Source organism: Cheilinus undulatus, linkage group 11 (genome assembly GCF_018320785.1).
Source record: "Cheilinus undulatus linkage group 11, ASM1832078v1, whole genome shotgun sequence".
Taxonomy (NCBI): Eukaryota; Metazoa; Chordata; class Actinopteri; order Labriformes; family Labridae; genus Cheilinus; species Cheilinus undulatus.
In genome coordinates this window covers 22626665-22643053 of record NC_054875.1, presented here as the reverse complement: position 1 = coordinate 22643053, position 16389 = coordinate 22626665, and the positions used below count along the sequence as shown (strand labels likewise).

At 40.8% G+C, this 16389-nt stretch overlaps 2 protein-coding genes and 1 long non-coding RNA gene across 3 annotated transcripts in view; 2 read left to right on the top strand and 1 right to left on the bottom strand.

Moving 5' to 3' along the window:
* The first annotated feature begins 3566 nt into the window (after positions 1 to 3566).
* On the top strand, positions 3567 to 4985 carry gpr61 (G protein-coupled receptor 61). Its single transcript, XM_041800381.1, has one exon. It carries the CDS (start codon positions 3567 to 3569, stop codon positions 4983 to 4985), a length of 1419 nt encoding a protein of 472 aa, XP_041656315.1.
* A 576-nt stretch (positions 4986 to 5561) lies between these two features.
* LOC121517931 lies at positions 5562 to 11806 on the bottom strand. Its single transcript, XR_005992600.1, has 4 exons — positions 11717 to 11806; positions 8670 to 8768; positions 8377 to 8562; positions 5562 to 7079 (listed from the first exon to the last, which is right to left on the bottom strand). It is a non-coding gene; the product is annotated as an uncharacterized LOC121517931 (long non-coding RNA).
* A 237-nt stretch (positions 11807 to 12043) lies between these two features.
* gnai3 (guanine nucleotide binding protein (G protein), alpha inhibiting activity polypeptide 3) overlaps positions 12044 to 16389 on the top strand; it is a 31444-nt gene continuing 27098 nt past the window's right edge. Inside the window, exon 1 of the mRNA XM_041799305.1 lies at positions 12044 to 12743. Coding sequence (XP_041655239.1) covers positions 12626 to 12743 — 118 coding nt within the window. The 5' untranslated portion in view covers positions 12044 to 12625. The remainder of the gene's footprint in view (positions 12744 to 16389) is intronic.

Here is a 16389-nt window from a genome sequence, read left to right as displayed (position 1 = left end):
CTTATTTTTTCTGCTCTGGATCAAAGAAGGGAGGAGAAGGAGGAGGAGGTGGAGGGGTGTTTGTATCTGTAAGGATGGGGAGGGGGGCGGTCCGCTGGTTTGGGTGGGAGGTGATGACGAGATGAAAGGGACCAGGTGAGGAGGAGGCACAGGAGCATCCCTCTCTCTCTCTCTCTCTCTCTCTCTCTATCTCTCTCTCTCTCTCTGACGTGTTGGGAGAGAGTGAAACAGGTCCTTCAGTAGATGGTGAAACTGCACAGGAAGAAGCAGCCCCTCTCCAGACTGAGGTATGTCACTGCCGTATCTCTGCACACACTTGATATGAGAGCAAGGAGAGATGAGTTTGTGTTTCGGGGTAAATGCGGGGAAAAAAATGATGTTTTCTTTGTGTAGGGATCTCTTACCTTACAATGAGTGCATATAAACTTGTCGCTTTCCTGTGGCTGGTGAGGAGTTGAAGTGTTTTAATGAAAAGAACAACAGGCGAGTTTTTCTCTTGCAGTAAACACTGTGTCATGTGCATATTATAGGGTCATATGGTTCCAGTCTGCAGCTGGAGAGTGTCGCAACCTTATATTCTAGCTTTGTGTGAATTTATTGGAAGCTCTGGGGTAAAATAGCACAACTCAAACTAGAACTAATGGGATGCTCAGTTAAAGTCACAATTTCCCCCCTTTGAGCACTTCTTTAACATAAAATTAGCCACTTTAAAACACTTAAAAGGCTGAAATTTCCAATTTGGATGTGTTTGTAAAGGGATTTTTGTGTAATAAAACACTCTTTGAAAGAGAAGAACTGCCTCCAGGCGATTGTGTTAACGTATTTTCTTTGTGGCAAAAATTTTAATTTAAGTGACCTCGGACCCAAGAGAGCCGTAAGACAATCAATTCTGATTAGACTAAGAATCTCCCCAGAGGGATCCTCCACTGTTGTTACATCACAGCAACAAGAGATGCTGTTCATTTTTTTTTCCCAAATTGGGTTGAAGGTGAGTGTAACCCTTTTACCTATTCAGAAAAAGCCCACCAACCACTGTGTGTCAGGGGATTCACTGCATAAATGCATGTCTAAACAAATGTATTTCTCAAATTTATAGTCCAAAGAAATCTAAAGACACTTGCTTTAAGCCACTTCCCCCACATAGATATAAAAAGTAAGACCAAGGCCTGCATTGCTAATGAGTAAAAAACATTCTGTAAAAAGGGGAAATAAATTTAACTTGAATGCTCTGACATGAAATGTAATTGTTTTTACTCATTGCAAGCAATCCAGGCCTTTTTTGCTGCTATTTAGATCTTAAAACAGATCTGGACCTCACAAGTGAATTGAGCTTCTAGTTGCCCTTTTAATAATATAAAATTTACACCAGTTTAAGGTTAACATGCTCACCGATATGTGTACATGGGCAGAGAAACATCAGGCGCCTTGTCGGGATAAAGCCTGTTACACTTGTGAAATGGAAAACCTACACATGCAGGTGTGCAGCGTACGGAAATGTACCAAAGGTGTATTGCTTGTTCCACGGCTTTTACAGTGTGTGTGGGGTTGTGTCCAGGTGAGGTTGTGACAGTAAACAGAGTCTGGGGCCTCTTGAATACTTCTCGTCTGAAGGTGCTTTGCCACTGTTAAAGCATCATTTTCAGATTATACTTTTATAAAACCACTTAGGTTTTATCATAGATCAGAACTTGATAGTAGGCACAATGTTATACATTCCTCACATCAGAATTGTAGTTACATGTTTTCAGTATGAATCAAGAGTCTTCTCTCAGTACTTAAAAACAGCAGAGAGCTCTGCATTGAGGACTCAAACATCCAGTTTGCTTCTTGTCTCAGTTATCGAGGACATATGGTCCACTCTGCACTTGGAGCTGCTCCCTCAGGCACTGACTGCCCTGAAAACACACATCCAAGGATGCAGATGTCAAATATGTTGTAAATTATGACCCCACATACAACTGAGTGCAGAATGCATCAAGTCTGACAGCTTTACAGCTACAGCTAGAGAGCCATGTGACTCTGCGTAGAAATGTCAGATGAGGATCACAGCAACATAAATGGACTGAAATTTTATAAGAGGGATACGTGTCATATTGCTTTAGATTTGCTGTCTTTGATGTGTCGGCTTCTTTTGGCCTTATGAGTAAACTAACTGCGATCAAGAGGAATGTACTGTTTATATTTGCAAAAGCAGATTCAAATGTTTTTTCCAGGATCACCACTGATAAATGTAGACTGAACTAATTTAGCCCTTTCTTATTCTTCAGACCAGACAAAGCGCTTTTTACACTACAAGCCCCATTCACTCTTTCACATACTGCTTGGTTGTGAAATACAGTGTTTAGCTCAGTTATAAATGAGGAAATGTGCAGGACTGCATGTACAAAATGACTCACTGAAGTCTAATAATGCCCAGTTAATGCCACAGTATGTGCTCTTTTCAGGAGTTCAGTTGCTTTCTCTGTATAAGTAACCAAGTTAAGGTTAACAATTAAGGGACATGATTTTCTTTGTTATGCTTTTACTTTGTAATTTTATGGTCTGAAGCTAAAGGAAATTAACTTCTTGGTTCAGATAAAAGCTCACCTTGAAGAAAAAAGGGGCTTCTTGTGGATCAAATGTAAGATTAGCTTAACCAAAGAAAAACAGAACTTGATACAGATAGAAGAGTATTAGAAAAATCTAAAGGGGATAGTAAAAAGTGAAATGTTTGATATCACAAAGTGAATATTACTCTTGATCTGTCCACTGAGTTGTGGGGTTCTTTTCCAAAACGAGACATTTGAAGGCACTGTGGTGTCATTATTTTCCATCACTGTAAGAGCAGGGAGGAGCTGTGAGTATCCAGACCCTGGCCTCACTACCATAGCTTGATGGTGGTGTGTCTAAAATAAGTAAACAACATGTGAATAATACAATTGTTAAACTAGAAAAGCACTCGGAGAGCGCAGACCTCCGCCATTAGCCCTATCTCCAAATAGTACAGAATCCTTTAAAAAATTCCTTGATCCAAATGGTGATCCGGATCACTCCCAAAATCTAGTCAGTTCTTCCTTATGCCATCTCTGACATTTCCTGAAAATTTCATTAAAATTAGTCCATAACTTTTTGAGTTATGTGGCTAACAAACTAACTAACTAACAAACAAACCCTGCCGATCACATAACCTCCTTGGCGGAGGTAAAAAGTTAATGCAAAAATGTCAAAACCAAATTGCATGGCAGTGAACACACTGATGATCTCTCTTTTTTAAAAACTGCTACAGTTTGTTTGCAGTGTTTCATGAAAATCATATTAGCATCAAAATCTTCTCTTTTGACTTAATTGTGAATTTCTTTTGTTTCAGATCCTTGGTCAGATTGGGAGGACAAGGCAGCAAACAAAACAGTGACAAAGAACAGAGTAAAACATCTAGTTATAATCTGCTGAGCTTTAGACCAGAGTCCAGCCTGTAGGGCTGCCATGACAGACACCCCTGAGCTCTTCAGTGACACCCTATGACAGGGGAGAATGGATGATGGAACTGTGAGCTTCAGCGGACTCTCTCCTCCTCATCCCATCCTCTCATGGAGCATCCCGTCACACCAAGCCCCTCCTGGAACACTTCTCTTGCCGATCTGCCCACACAAACAGGATCTCTGCACCAGAATAACTCCAACCACACCCGTCCCATCTCTGGTATTGGAGGTGGGGTAGACGTCAACCAGCTGTTGGTGTTGTGTGTTATGATCATGATGGACGTGCTAGCAGTGGTAGGGAACTTGGCGGTGATGATTGTCATCACCAAAACGCCACAGCTGAGAAAGTTTGCCTTTGTGTTCCACCTGTGTCTGGTGGACCTGCTGGCTGCACTGGTGCTGATGCCTCTTGGGATGCTGTCAGATCAGATCCTGGTAGACGAGGCTCTGTGTCGGAGCTACCTCTACCTGAGTGTGTGTCTTGTGAGTGCTGCTATCCTCACCATATGTGCCATCAACGTGGAGCGCTACTATTACATCATCCACCCCATGCGTCACGAGGTGAAGATGACAGTGGGGGTGGTGGTGATGGTGCTGGTAGGAATCTGGATTAAAGCGGTTGTGATGTCGGGTCTGCCTCTGTTGGGATGGCTGCTCCAAGGGGATGAGAGTCTGGGGACTCCCTCAGACCTTGTTAAGGGTCAGAGATTGTGCTCACTCCACTGGTCTGGAGGCAGGACCACCCGGCTGCTCTTCATGATCTTCTTTACATTCATCTACTTCCTGTGTCCCATGCTGATCATCCTGGTGGTCTATTGCAACATGTTCAAGGTGGCTAGGGTGGCGGCCATGCAGCACGGCCCTCAGCCAACATGGATGGAGACATCAAGACAACGGTCTGAGTCCACTAGCAGCCACTCCACCATGGCGGCGAGCCTCGGGGGGACTGGAGCACGTAGCACCCCTCAAAGGAGCTTCAGCGGGGGGAAGGCAGCAGTGGTGCTGGTAGCAGTAGGAGGCCAATTTCTCTTCTGCTGGCTGCCATATTTCTCCTTCCATCTCTACTCTGCTGCAGCGTCTACCTCTCCAATCTCTCTAGCCCAGCTGGAAGATGTGGTCACATGGATTGGCTATTTCTGCTTCACCTCCAACCCCTTTTTCTATGGCTGTCTGAACCGGCAGATTCGGGAGGAGCTGGGTCGCCAACTGGCCTGCATCTTCAAGCGGGCTGGGGCTGGCGAGGGGGAACAGCTGGCCAGCCGCGAGGCTTCCATTGAGGAGAACTTTTTGCAGTTTTTGCAGGGTACTGGATGCAATCTGGAGCCCTGCAATTCTAACAGCAGAGGCAGCACGCTGGAGCCAGAGACTGAAGGCCTTCAGGAATCAGCTGTTCAGCAGAACACACCAGCTGACTTCAAAATCCCCGGGCAGATCCTGGAGGAGACCTCAGAGTTCATACAGCAGCAACAGCTGAACAATGAGCTGCATGTCTCAGAGAACTGCTGTAAAATGGCACCCGAGCTGTAGCTGCCTCTCATGGATTGCCATTTTAATTTGTAAAAAACTTATTTTATCCATATTTCCTCAAATTTGTTGGACTGATATGTCTCTCCATCATGCCATGCTGAAAAAGTGAACATAAACATTGTGCCAAAGTCTCAAACGGTCATTACACTGCAGTTTTACACATGTGGGAGCCATACAGTGTCACAAATACACAAGCATCATGCAATTTAAAGCTCTGAGGTGCAAAACTTCAGTGACCACAGTTTCCACAGTTTGAAAAAGGACTAAGAGCCATTCAAGATATTTTGATTGATTGAGAAACAAATGTTTGTGAATATTTTGTACTAAAGAGATGGGTTTATTCACTGCTCATTAAAGGTGGTTCTGCATCAGACAAGTAGAAGATAGGAAACAATCTATTTGGATGATGGCACGTCTTTCTAAGTTACGTTAAAAATACTGCACTTCAGGCTGCCATATTACTGCTCTGTTCTTTTACATTTAATAAAACTACTGGGCAAAATGTTTGCACATTTTTTGTCTTGAAGGTCTTAAGAGACTTCTGACAATCAGTTAGAACTTTGACATAATGCAGGATTTCTCTTTGACCAAAAAAAACCATAAATTGCCCCTCTATGTAAACGACAGTGTGAATATCTGTGCAAAAATGACAATAACTGTCCAATAATGTAGCTGTTGATCCATGTTTTTATTTGCCCTTTATCATCACATAACACCAAGAAATAACACAAAAAAGCCAATGTCATTAAAAGAAATGTGTTGAATTTCAAACGTTCATTGTGTTAAAAAGGATAATTGCACGGCTGCTGCTGCTGGCATTTCTGATAACCCTTGTGTCAGCATGTTTATTTCTAGCCCTTCTGCAGGAACATTGTTATCATTTGCATCTGCTCTTAGTCTTGTGATTATTACCTTCTCACCAAAAAATTCTCACATTGGTAAACTTGTGATTTGAACCACTTCAGCTCAGTGAAAAACACTGAGGCTGCTCTAAATTGTTAAAAGCAGGGTTTCTACACACTTTTAAAATCCAATCTAAGACTTTTTATGACCTGAACTGAGAAAAATTCATTCCACTTTTTGCAGGGGACAATAGTCAAAAATGAAAGGCATAAGAGATTTGTCTGTATACAGGACAAGGGCTGAAATTTCTGATAAAATGCAAAGTGTAAGAAATGTCAGACATAGACATTTTTGTCCTAAATTGATTTTCTGGCATATTTAATGCCTCTGTTCAATCATTACATTGTAAAGTAATATTTATCATAAGACAGGTGTGCAAAGCTGATTATGAACAGTTAATACAGATAGGCTTTGTACAAGCTGCGCTGCTGTAAATGCTGTTGTCACACAAACATGCACAAAAAATGATAAAAAAAAAAACAAATGAACTGGCTAGTAAATGAGGACTGGACAAAGACATGCTTTTGTCAAAGTGCCTCTTAAAATTTAAGACCTCTCACTGGTACAAATAAGTTTTTTAAGGCCTTAAATTTCCAAATACCAATTCAAGACCTTTCAAGATTTTTCAAGGATCTACAGGAGCTGTACTAAAGATTTCAGGTCCATCTCCTAAGAAGGAAAAAACTCAGTAATTGTAGCACAGTAACTGTAACTTTATGGCTCCATGTGTATTCAGACTCGACGACTGGTCCCCGTCACCCCCGATGTCTGTGATGTTTACAGGTAAACACAGGCGCAGTGCGAGTGCAACTGTTTTTGCTCCAAACAGCCAGGCTTGTTGTGGCTACACAGCACACAGGTGAGGTGATGCTTACACATGGTGAGCTTTGCCTTTGGCCTCATTCAGCGACGAAAGGACAACATGAGTGATAGTTTCTCTGATCTCAGGTGGATAAGAAAAGTATGCAAAAGTAACACGAGCAGTGACAAATGTTCCAAAGAAAATCATGAGGCACAAATCTCATACATAACACCATTTTCTGTGAGTCTCTTTTATATTTTTGCTGCTTTCATCTGTTTTTGAACTGCCTCACAACAAACTGATGGCTTGATCACAAGATGCTCCACACAAGGCGCACAGGAGAGGGTCACCATTTGCTCCCGGTCAGAACAAAAAAGGGTTCCTTTGTCCTGCATGAAGACAAAATGTTCTTAATTTTTTTTAAAATAGATTACTTAGTTGCTGTTTTTCAGGCAGGGTCAGCATGTCATCTTGTTTTCAAAGGTTTCTTTTGTGTTAAAGATGGTGCAAGGTCAACATTCTATAAGGTTAAAGATGAGCACAAGACTAAACCTCCTGCATGGTTCTCAACATTTCAAAGCAACAAAAACAGTTGTGCTATTTTTTTAATAGTCAACATAAAGCTACTTTGATAGAAAATACCAGCATTAAAATAAGTGCTCGATCCCTTTGGATAAGCTGAGATCTTTTGCTTTGACAGTTATTGATCGTCTATTTGTTGATGGCACAGTGTTGTAATAAATTCACTGACATTTCACACAGCCAAAGCCTTGCATGTTGACTGCAAATCAAAATTAGATCAGCTGGGTATCTGTTACCTTTCCAACAAAACTGCCCCAACCAATCACTGAACTCTTCAAGCCTTATTTTCTGCCACCATCTGCTGACAATGAGGATGAAGAAATAATCTCTTCTGCTCTGAGTGGCAGATAGTGTCCCTATTTTTCAGGAGATGTTTTTCTTTAATCATAAATCCCCACAGTATGTAAATTCTCCCCTGTGTAACTATATTTTTTTGGTTGGCTGTTTTTGTACCTGAGCTGAAAAGACTGTTTGGATTCCTCTTTTTTTCTGTTTCTCCCTTTATCTGAGTCTCTTGTGTATTGGTTACTCGTCAGCTGAAATGATTAAAGAGAAAGAGAGAAGATTACCCTGAGTGTTGGGTTTGTTGATGTGATTCTAGACAATTTTACATCAATAACTGCATTCAGCATATGATCAGTCCTGCCAGTCATTTTTACCTCCTTTCATGTAGGGAGGGGGAATAATACAGGTGAGGATGTGCTGTCACTGAGGTGAACTGAAGCCCAGATAAGAGGATAAAGAGGACTGACATTTAGAGGACACTTGCCAGAGGGAATGTTCTGAATGACAGTCAGTATAAAAAAACAAACTCAACTATACTCACCTATCATAGATCTAAAGATAACAAAGGTGGAAATGTTAAAAAAGCAAAGATAATTGGAAACATGCATGATTATTTACATTTGAATGCAGTAATTAACACAAATAAGCTCTAAATCACTTCTTGTGCGACTTGTTTCACAGTAAAATGTAAACTTAGGCATGTTAGTTTCCACCACAAATACCATATTCTGTAATCAGCTCCTAAAGCTCATCCTCTTTTTTCCCTTTATCCTAATTTCCCCTCTCCTGTGCTGCTCCCCATAGGTCGCACTGACTCACAGCTTTCATGTGCAGCACAGGAGGGCACCTCCCACAGAGCTCAGTTCAAACAGGCTGACCTTTGAGGCAGGCGACAACACGCCTGCTGAAGGTGCTCAAGGAAGGATGCCAGCATCGTGTCACTGCTGGGTGTCCAGCACAGACATACAGGGGATGAGGGGAAGTGAGTGATGAAGGCGCACAGCTCTACAGGCAGGAGCCAAAATAAAACATGAGTATGGAGGCGATCTGCAAAGAAAACTCTCCCTCGGTGGATCAGGCAGGGAATCACTCACATGAATTTTCTCACTTACTTACAGATCTTGACTTCTCTGGATCAGCTGTTGCCTCAGTAACCCATGCTGATGACGGAGGGACGGGCTGTGCTTGGCAGGAGGAGCAGGAGGCTGGAGCTGATGAGGAAGAAAAACCTTGTTACACATAGAGATATATTTAATATACTGTACTGTTTATGAAATGTTCTGATATGTCTATTTATTAATGAGATAAGTCAGTATTTGGTAGGCAAGTCTTTTTAATCAAAATGTCTACATCAAAATTCTTCATCATTCATCATCTGTAAATCTACACTGATCTGATCTGAATTGTTGTATTATTCAGTAATGTTACATTAACGTCAGTATGTCCATCTGTTGTGGCTTGTTGGGCATGTTATGCTCCCAGCATATTTTCAGAACATTCAGTATCTTCGAACTTAATCTAGAAAATTTTTTATTAAAAAATCTGATTGGATTGTTACTATAAACAACAATTTGCATAAAGAAAGCATTTTCTCCACTATGGTTGATAAGGGTATTTAAATCTTAAAAAATATTCCTGTTTGGCACTTTAAGGACAATTTTTTTTTTTTTAAAAGGTGCGATTAATTTGCAATTAATCATGTGTTAACTATGGAAGTTGTGAGATTAATCGTAATTGAAATTTTTAATCTAGTGACAGCCCTAAATATATTAGGGGTGTAAAGGTACATGTATTCGTACCATACAGATTCAGTACGGGCCTCTCAGTATGGTACAGACGTGTACCGAACAGATACATGTGGAGCGAAGCTCATACACGGATGGAAAACCAAAGAACTCACTGTCACACTGTCCTGGCAACCACACAACCACAAACGACAGCAACAGTCTGAATATTGCCAAATCAAAGTGTCCTGTTTAGGAACGCTTTGTTTCCCAGTAAAAACAACAGTGGACAAAGACAACAACATTAGCTCTGACATTATTCAGCAGCTGTGTCGCTGACAGCATGCTGTCCAATTTAAAGCATTTGAGAAGGCACCACTCAAACAAGAATGTCACTTTAACAAGGAGGAACAACAAAAAGTCTCACCAGCCGGTTCTGAATTTCCCATCATTTAACATCTTTTTATTCTAAACAATGGTGCTCTGGTTTTGTGTATCAAATTAATTCTACCTTCAACAGCCTCAGAGGAGGGGGAGAAGGGACCATTATGTCTGCAGCTGCCTCATAGGTAAAGTTATCCTCAGATTTCACACAGCTCTAACATGTTTATCTGCCAAGATGGGCTGTGAAAAGTTCTCCCAAAACCGAGGTATTTACCGAACCGAAATTTTTCACATCAGTCACATTTATTTTCCAATTTGTCATCTCACATTGATGCTGTTGTCCTTATTTATAGCACATTTTCTCATTCCTGTCTAACACATGCACTGCTCTCTATTCAAAAGTCAACATGCACATTTTGCACCTGTTTCTCTGCAAATGCACAAGCCAGTCAGGCAGACAAAGCGTCACTTTTACTTTAAAAAAAAAAAAAAAAGCACATGCAGAGAACACAGTTTAACAGTGAATGAAGAAGTGTGCATTTTATCGGTTTGTGCTTACTCTACATGAATACATATTGGTGTGTAAGAAATACAACTTGAGAAGGCATTTTAAGACAACTTGACACTACTTAACTCTGTTTTCTGCCCTGAGTAGGGATGGGAATTGAGAACCCGTTCCAATTGTTTAAATCCATCAACATCATTTACATTTAATCCTAATGATTCCCTTAACGACATCTTACTTCCACATGCCTTGAAAAATACAGCCACATGAGAGGCAGTCAGCAAAGCACAGAGAAGTCAAGGAGGATGAGGACAGTCACAAAAACAGGCTAAAGCAGTCGAAAGTTTGGCTTCATTTATCAAAAATATGACATGAACAGCATGGAGTATGTCTGGTGAATTCATTCATCTTTTTGCACAAGAACTGTTAATTTGTACAAGATTTAAATTTTTGTCCTATACATCCAGAAATGTAGGATCCAGTGTCTAGTTTGATATTTATTTCAATGTTTTATTTTTTAAAGCAAAATTACCAGGAGTATTTTATTCTAATTCAAGTTCAGACACAGAAGATCCAGAGAGCAGATTGTTTTACTGAGACATTTCCAACAAAAAGAGAACATTTGTAGCATGTTCTCCTCCCCAAACTTAATTTTCAACATTTTAGTGATCAAAACTGTTTATTGTAGTCCGTAGCTTAAGTGTGTTTGACACTCTCACCGAAGGTGGATTACATCTTGTCCAGTGTTCAGAGAGAAAGCGACGCAGTAAGATTCGAGTTGTTAACAGTGAAAAGCGATATAGTCCTCTCTTTCCAAAGAGAGAATTAACAGAAAGATATCAATAATTGATAAAGAATCAATAATAAGAATTGATAATGGCACCAATATTAGTGGTATAAGTGGTTGGATGTATTTTTAGGCAAAAAGAAAAAGTATTTTACAACTAAAAAGACCTTCAAGGCAAGTATGCTTGTGTCAACTGAGGAGGTTGGCACAGATGAGAAAGTCCAAAACAGTTTGATTGCTTGATGGAAGCAATAAAAATTAGTACTTTTACTGTCATGTCTTAATTCTCAGACCCTTCATATGGGATGCTTTTTCAGGAACTGGCCCTCACTCCAAACTAATTGATCCCTGGTGTAAAGCGTAGCCTATATCTTGGTTGAAAATGTGATTCATCCCCTACATTTAAGATTTTAGCTGTTAAAAGCTGTAAAAATACCAGTTGTAGAAAAACATGGTGAGTGAAAAATAATTTGGAAAGGTACCCCAGAAACGCAGTGAGCCATGATATTCATTTAAGCTAGGATAGGAGAAAAGCTAGCTGTTCGAGATGACAACAAAAACACGTTGTTAAATTAGTTTAATTACATATCTGCTACCCGTAACTGACTTTAATACCGCTGAAAAATTTCACGGAATCAATATTTAACGTTTACTGATACATGACATGGCCTTGTACCTTTTTTGAGTTATGCTATGATTTATTTCACGCTGGTATCATTTTGTGCAAAGTTATTCGTTTAACACTCAAACTTTACTCACCTCCATCATGTCTTTATTAGTTTCAAGCTTGAAACGCCTGAAAAGAAACAAAACTGAGAAGAGAAAGGCACGTCTTCAGTCGGCATTCAGGTTACATTAACTTATAAAGTTTTAGCCTGTAGTGCAGCTCTGGGTCCACTGGGGGCGCTCTAACATCACACAAACGAGCTTTACCTACTGGTTGCATGAAAACTTGTGAGAAATCTTAACAAGAGTCTTTCGCTTGTTTAGACTACATTATTATTGAGATCGCTAACTCCTCAAATGAGTATTATTGACTTTTGAATGAGATTATGCAATTAAACCGATAATAGATTTTTCGTAGCGATTGGTTCGTTGAGGACTCCATTTCCCGTCAGCCCATTGGGGCACACCAATTTTCCCTTTTCAGTGCCGTTTTCTCGGTTTGCAGCTGGATCATCTGGATGAACGCACGGCTGTGCTGGAGCTCGTCTCATTCAAACAAGTACAGGCTGTGTGATTTTAGTGTTACTTTGAAGCGCTGGAGTATGCGCCAGATTTCCTAATACGTTTTAATATATTTTATTTAGTGTTTTTCTTTTTTTAAATTCAGTTCACCTCTGGGTCTGAACTTCGGATAACTTGGATACAAGGATTTGTTGAGAAAAGTCTAAGTTTCGGTTTGTCTTTCGCTGACATTGTATCTCCGGCACAGATAGAGGGGAGTGTGTGGACCGGAGCTGTGTGAGCTCAGCATCAGGCTGTGGCTTCACTTTGGACAGACGAGCCTCCCGTGCCAACGCCTTTTCTCCCCTCTCTCCGCTTCTCCTCCTCGGCTGACAAAGTTGAGTCCTGGCCTACCAGAGGGCTGTTTGACGGTGTTTCTCTACGACCCATGAACTGCTGAACCCACAGAAAGACGGCAAAAAAAGCACTTTCAGAGTGAAAATGGGCTGCACGATCAGCGCCGAGGACAAGGCTGCGGTGGAGAGGAGTAAAATGATTGATAAAAACCTGAGAGAGGACAGAGAGAAATCCTCCAGAGAAGTCAAACTCCTTTTGCTCGGTATGTTAATGCCTCCTTTTAAATCACTATCAATCCGTGGGTACTTGTGATTTAGTATTTTTAACTGCAGCTTTATCTTTCTCCAAACACTCCTCCTTCTCTTCCTCCTGTTGGTTTAAAGCAGCTGTGGCTCATCATGTCTGCAATGACAGAACTCATAGAAGTAAACCAGATGTTGGTGGTGAGAGGGCATATACTCCCCTGCTGCCTCACTGTGTCTTTCTATCAGCTCTTAAGAGGTAGGGGGTATGCTCAGAGGAGACTTTTTGTTGACAAGTCACACTTGCCAGAGTGAAGTGTAATCCCTGCAGGCCTGCTTTACTTCAGTGACTCAATTCAAAACTTTACAGTTGCAGGAAGATGTTAAAGGTTGTTCTGGGTCAGCAATGCCGAGAACACAAAGGAGTAAGAGGTCAATCTTTATGTGTTGTCGCTGGTCTGTATAAATTTCATTCTATGTAAGGTCTTTATTCGTCCCACATAATTTTGAGTTAATAATTCAGAACAGTTTTGAGACAGCTGTGCTCCATATGGACCTCTGCATCCGCTTACCATCCTTATGTCATAGATCTTTGTGAGATGTATAAACTAGTGGTTCTCTTCTGGTGGGTCAGGACCCAAAATGGGTTGCAGGGCTGTTTCAGTGGGTTGTGGACGTGTGCCTGGAAAAAGAAGCTGTGTGGCAAAAGAAGCCACTGATTGCGTATTCTTTATAGTACTCTGTAATCACTAATAGGATAATCTCACTAACAGCTACAAGGACCTACAGTAGATTAACTTAGGTTGCACATACTTTTACAGCTGACAAACTGCTGCTAACTGACTGACGTTAAGAGAAAATATTCTCCTTTTCATGTACCCATATTTTGGTCGATAGTAAAACTGTTGTGTTTTCGATGAATTGGCCAGATTCCTTGTTTATCACTAGGCAGATCCATTTTGCAAAGCTCCTGTCTGACATGTTCGTGCTCAGTCTGAGAATGAATGGACCAGTCAGCATCATTTGAGGATAAGAACGCGTGGTTTAGTTGTACTGCAAGCCAGTAAACAATGGCTGCAGGTGAAGCAATTAGATCAGATGTAGCAGGACTAGTTTTTACCAGAACTGGACACAATTTTTTATTAAAGATAAAATATGTAGAATTTCTGCACTGATATAAATATGATATATATAAATAAAGGTGTCCAAATCTAAAACCAAATGGTGCCTGCCATAGATTGCAAGCTTGATCACCCAAACTCACCTCTGTTACATGGTAATCCCCAAACACTCAGCATTTCTGGCGAGTTGAGACCAGCACTGCTCACCTCTGCCCACCTCTGCCCACCTCCACTTCCTCCTCCAGAAGAGTAGTGTTTTGTTTTCATGCATACATTTCTCATAACGAGGGGGAAACACCCTTAACAAGGAGCTTTCGCATTCATGCCGGAAGCAGTCCCAGGATCTAGAGCTCATGCCAAGATTTAGGTTTTAAAATATAGGAGGTTTTGGGGGGGTTAGAAATATGGGTCTGAGATTTTCATTAGGGAGGAGAGTTATAACACCTCTCTTTGTTTTACCCCTATATATAATATTTGTTTTTCTGCTGAACTGCATCATCAGGGTTGGTGTCAATAATAATTAGCATACTGCCCACAAAACTTTAAAAATCTAAACATTTTTTCACAGCAAGGTTTGGTGTTTGATGCATAAAGAAAGTGCCTCAAATATTCAGAAGTTTTCAAAGACATATTTTTAAAAAGTTGTAAGCAGCAAACATGTTTGATATTTTTTTGTTCCAGGTCGGGCTGTTTCCTGTGCAGGGCTTGACTTTTACACCCGTCAACTAGCCAAATGCGAGTGGATTTCGGCCGTGGCGGGTAGCATCGTGACTCTAACTAGCCACGATGGCGGGTTGAATTTATCAGTGTCACAATGCTTCACTCTGAAAGTGCTTGTCAGTTAGCCCTTATGATTTAGGCTTGTTACAGAGAGGCGTTTTTGGCACATACAAGCCTCAAATTGGTCTCTTCATCCATTTGTGTGTTTTTATGCAGTGCCAAGGGTATTGATGCTGTATGACACACACAAACATGACACTCACATACATATACGGACACACACTCGCGCTGGCTTGTTGGTAATTTAGACTGAAGGCTTCTATCTGTTTAGGGAAAAAGTTTCAGAATGTTGGAGGATAAACTCAGACCTGAACTTTCTCTCTGCTTTAAAGCGCCTCTCTCTCTGCACGGAGGATCAGCGCGTCAGCACCATGTGTTTGTGTGTGTGTGTGTTCTCCAGCTGTGTGTCTCTCTCGCTCATGCGAGCCAAGGTGTGCGGTGTGTCGGAATAATATTTGATTACTACTCCATCTATATTCTTTGTTTGTTGAGGGCGTTCTAACTGATAAAACCTGCACAAATGCACAAACACTGTGGGTGTGGATGCACTGATGTGCCAAAGGGGATTAAATTCCTTGGGACCAGTGGCTCATTTTATGCCCATTGCCCTCTGGCAGCCACATGTCTGTCTGTGTTTTTTCTTTGATACCTATACCATTTTTGGAAAAGTTCTTTCTTCTTTCTGCACCCTACAGTTTTCAGTTTTTTTCTTTTATAAGAAGCTTCCTCATTTAAACTCATGCTGACTGTGCAAGATTACATCATAGCATTAGTTCAACAAAATAAAAAAGGAGAAATAACAGGGTGGGGGTTGTAACATCTTCAGCAGAGCCTCATGTTGTTTTCTTTTTTCTGCTTCTGTGCTCTCAAAGCTCTCAAATCTCAAGTTTCTCCCAGCTATCATTTTGGGAGAAGAGAGTTCTGTTGTCTTTCGTGTGGCCTTTGTCTCTCTCTCAGTTATCTCTTGCCCGTGTTTCCAAAGGTTGTAGAACAGGCAAACTAGTCGAGAATTCATATGTCTCTTAAAACAACACTGCCCCTGATCACTTGTGTAATGTGCAAATCAATCTTAATAACTTAAAGTAACCCCACAATAAGACAGACAGTAGTGTAATACAATGGCATCTGATAACTGTAGAAACCATATGGTGTGTAGGAGCCCTATGCAGCTTTCATCATGCTTAACCTTTTCATATGATGCATTTAGCCATGGACTGAAACACACCACTTCAATAAAAGTTTTTGTTGAAAGGATGAATAAGTTAGCCATTGAAACTACATTCATTCCTGCAGCAGGACCTCCTGTAGACATTCTCTAATATTACAGCGATGGTTTATGAAGCATAGATGGCTGTTTCATATTTCAGGTTTTGTAGGTGTTCATTACACATCATGCACAGTATGCTCACATTATTGAAATAACTCGTCTTAAGTGTAATTACTGCGCTGGAGAGGCCATTGCTAAGAAAAATTTAGAAATTGATTTTTTAATGAAATATTCATCCCTTGCTCTACAATGGGCAATTTAATTCATCTACTTACCATTATAACAGCAAGTCGAATATTTTCAAGGTACCGGATATTAATCCTGCCACCAAGTTTCCCACAGCTCAGAATCAAAACTATAACAAAAGATGACAAGTATAGATGCACTGCTCAGTTCAACCCACCTGCATTGCTAACATCTTGTTTTGAACAGAGGGCTCGACCCAATAAAACACTGCAGTCCATAAGGTGTATTAACCAACACCTTATTTCATGTCAT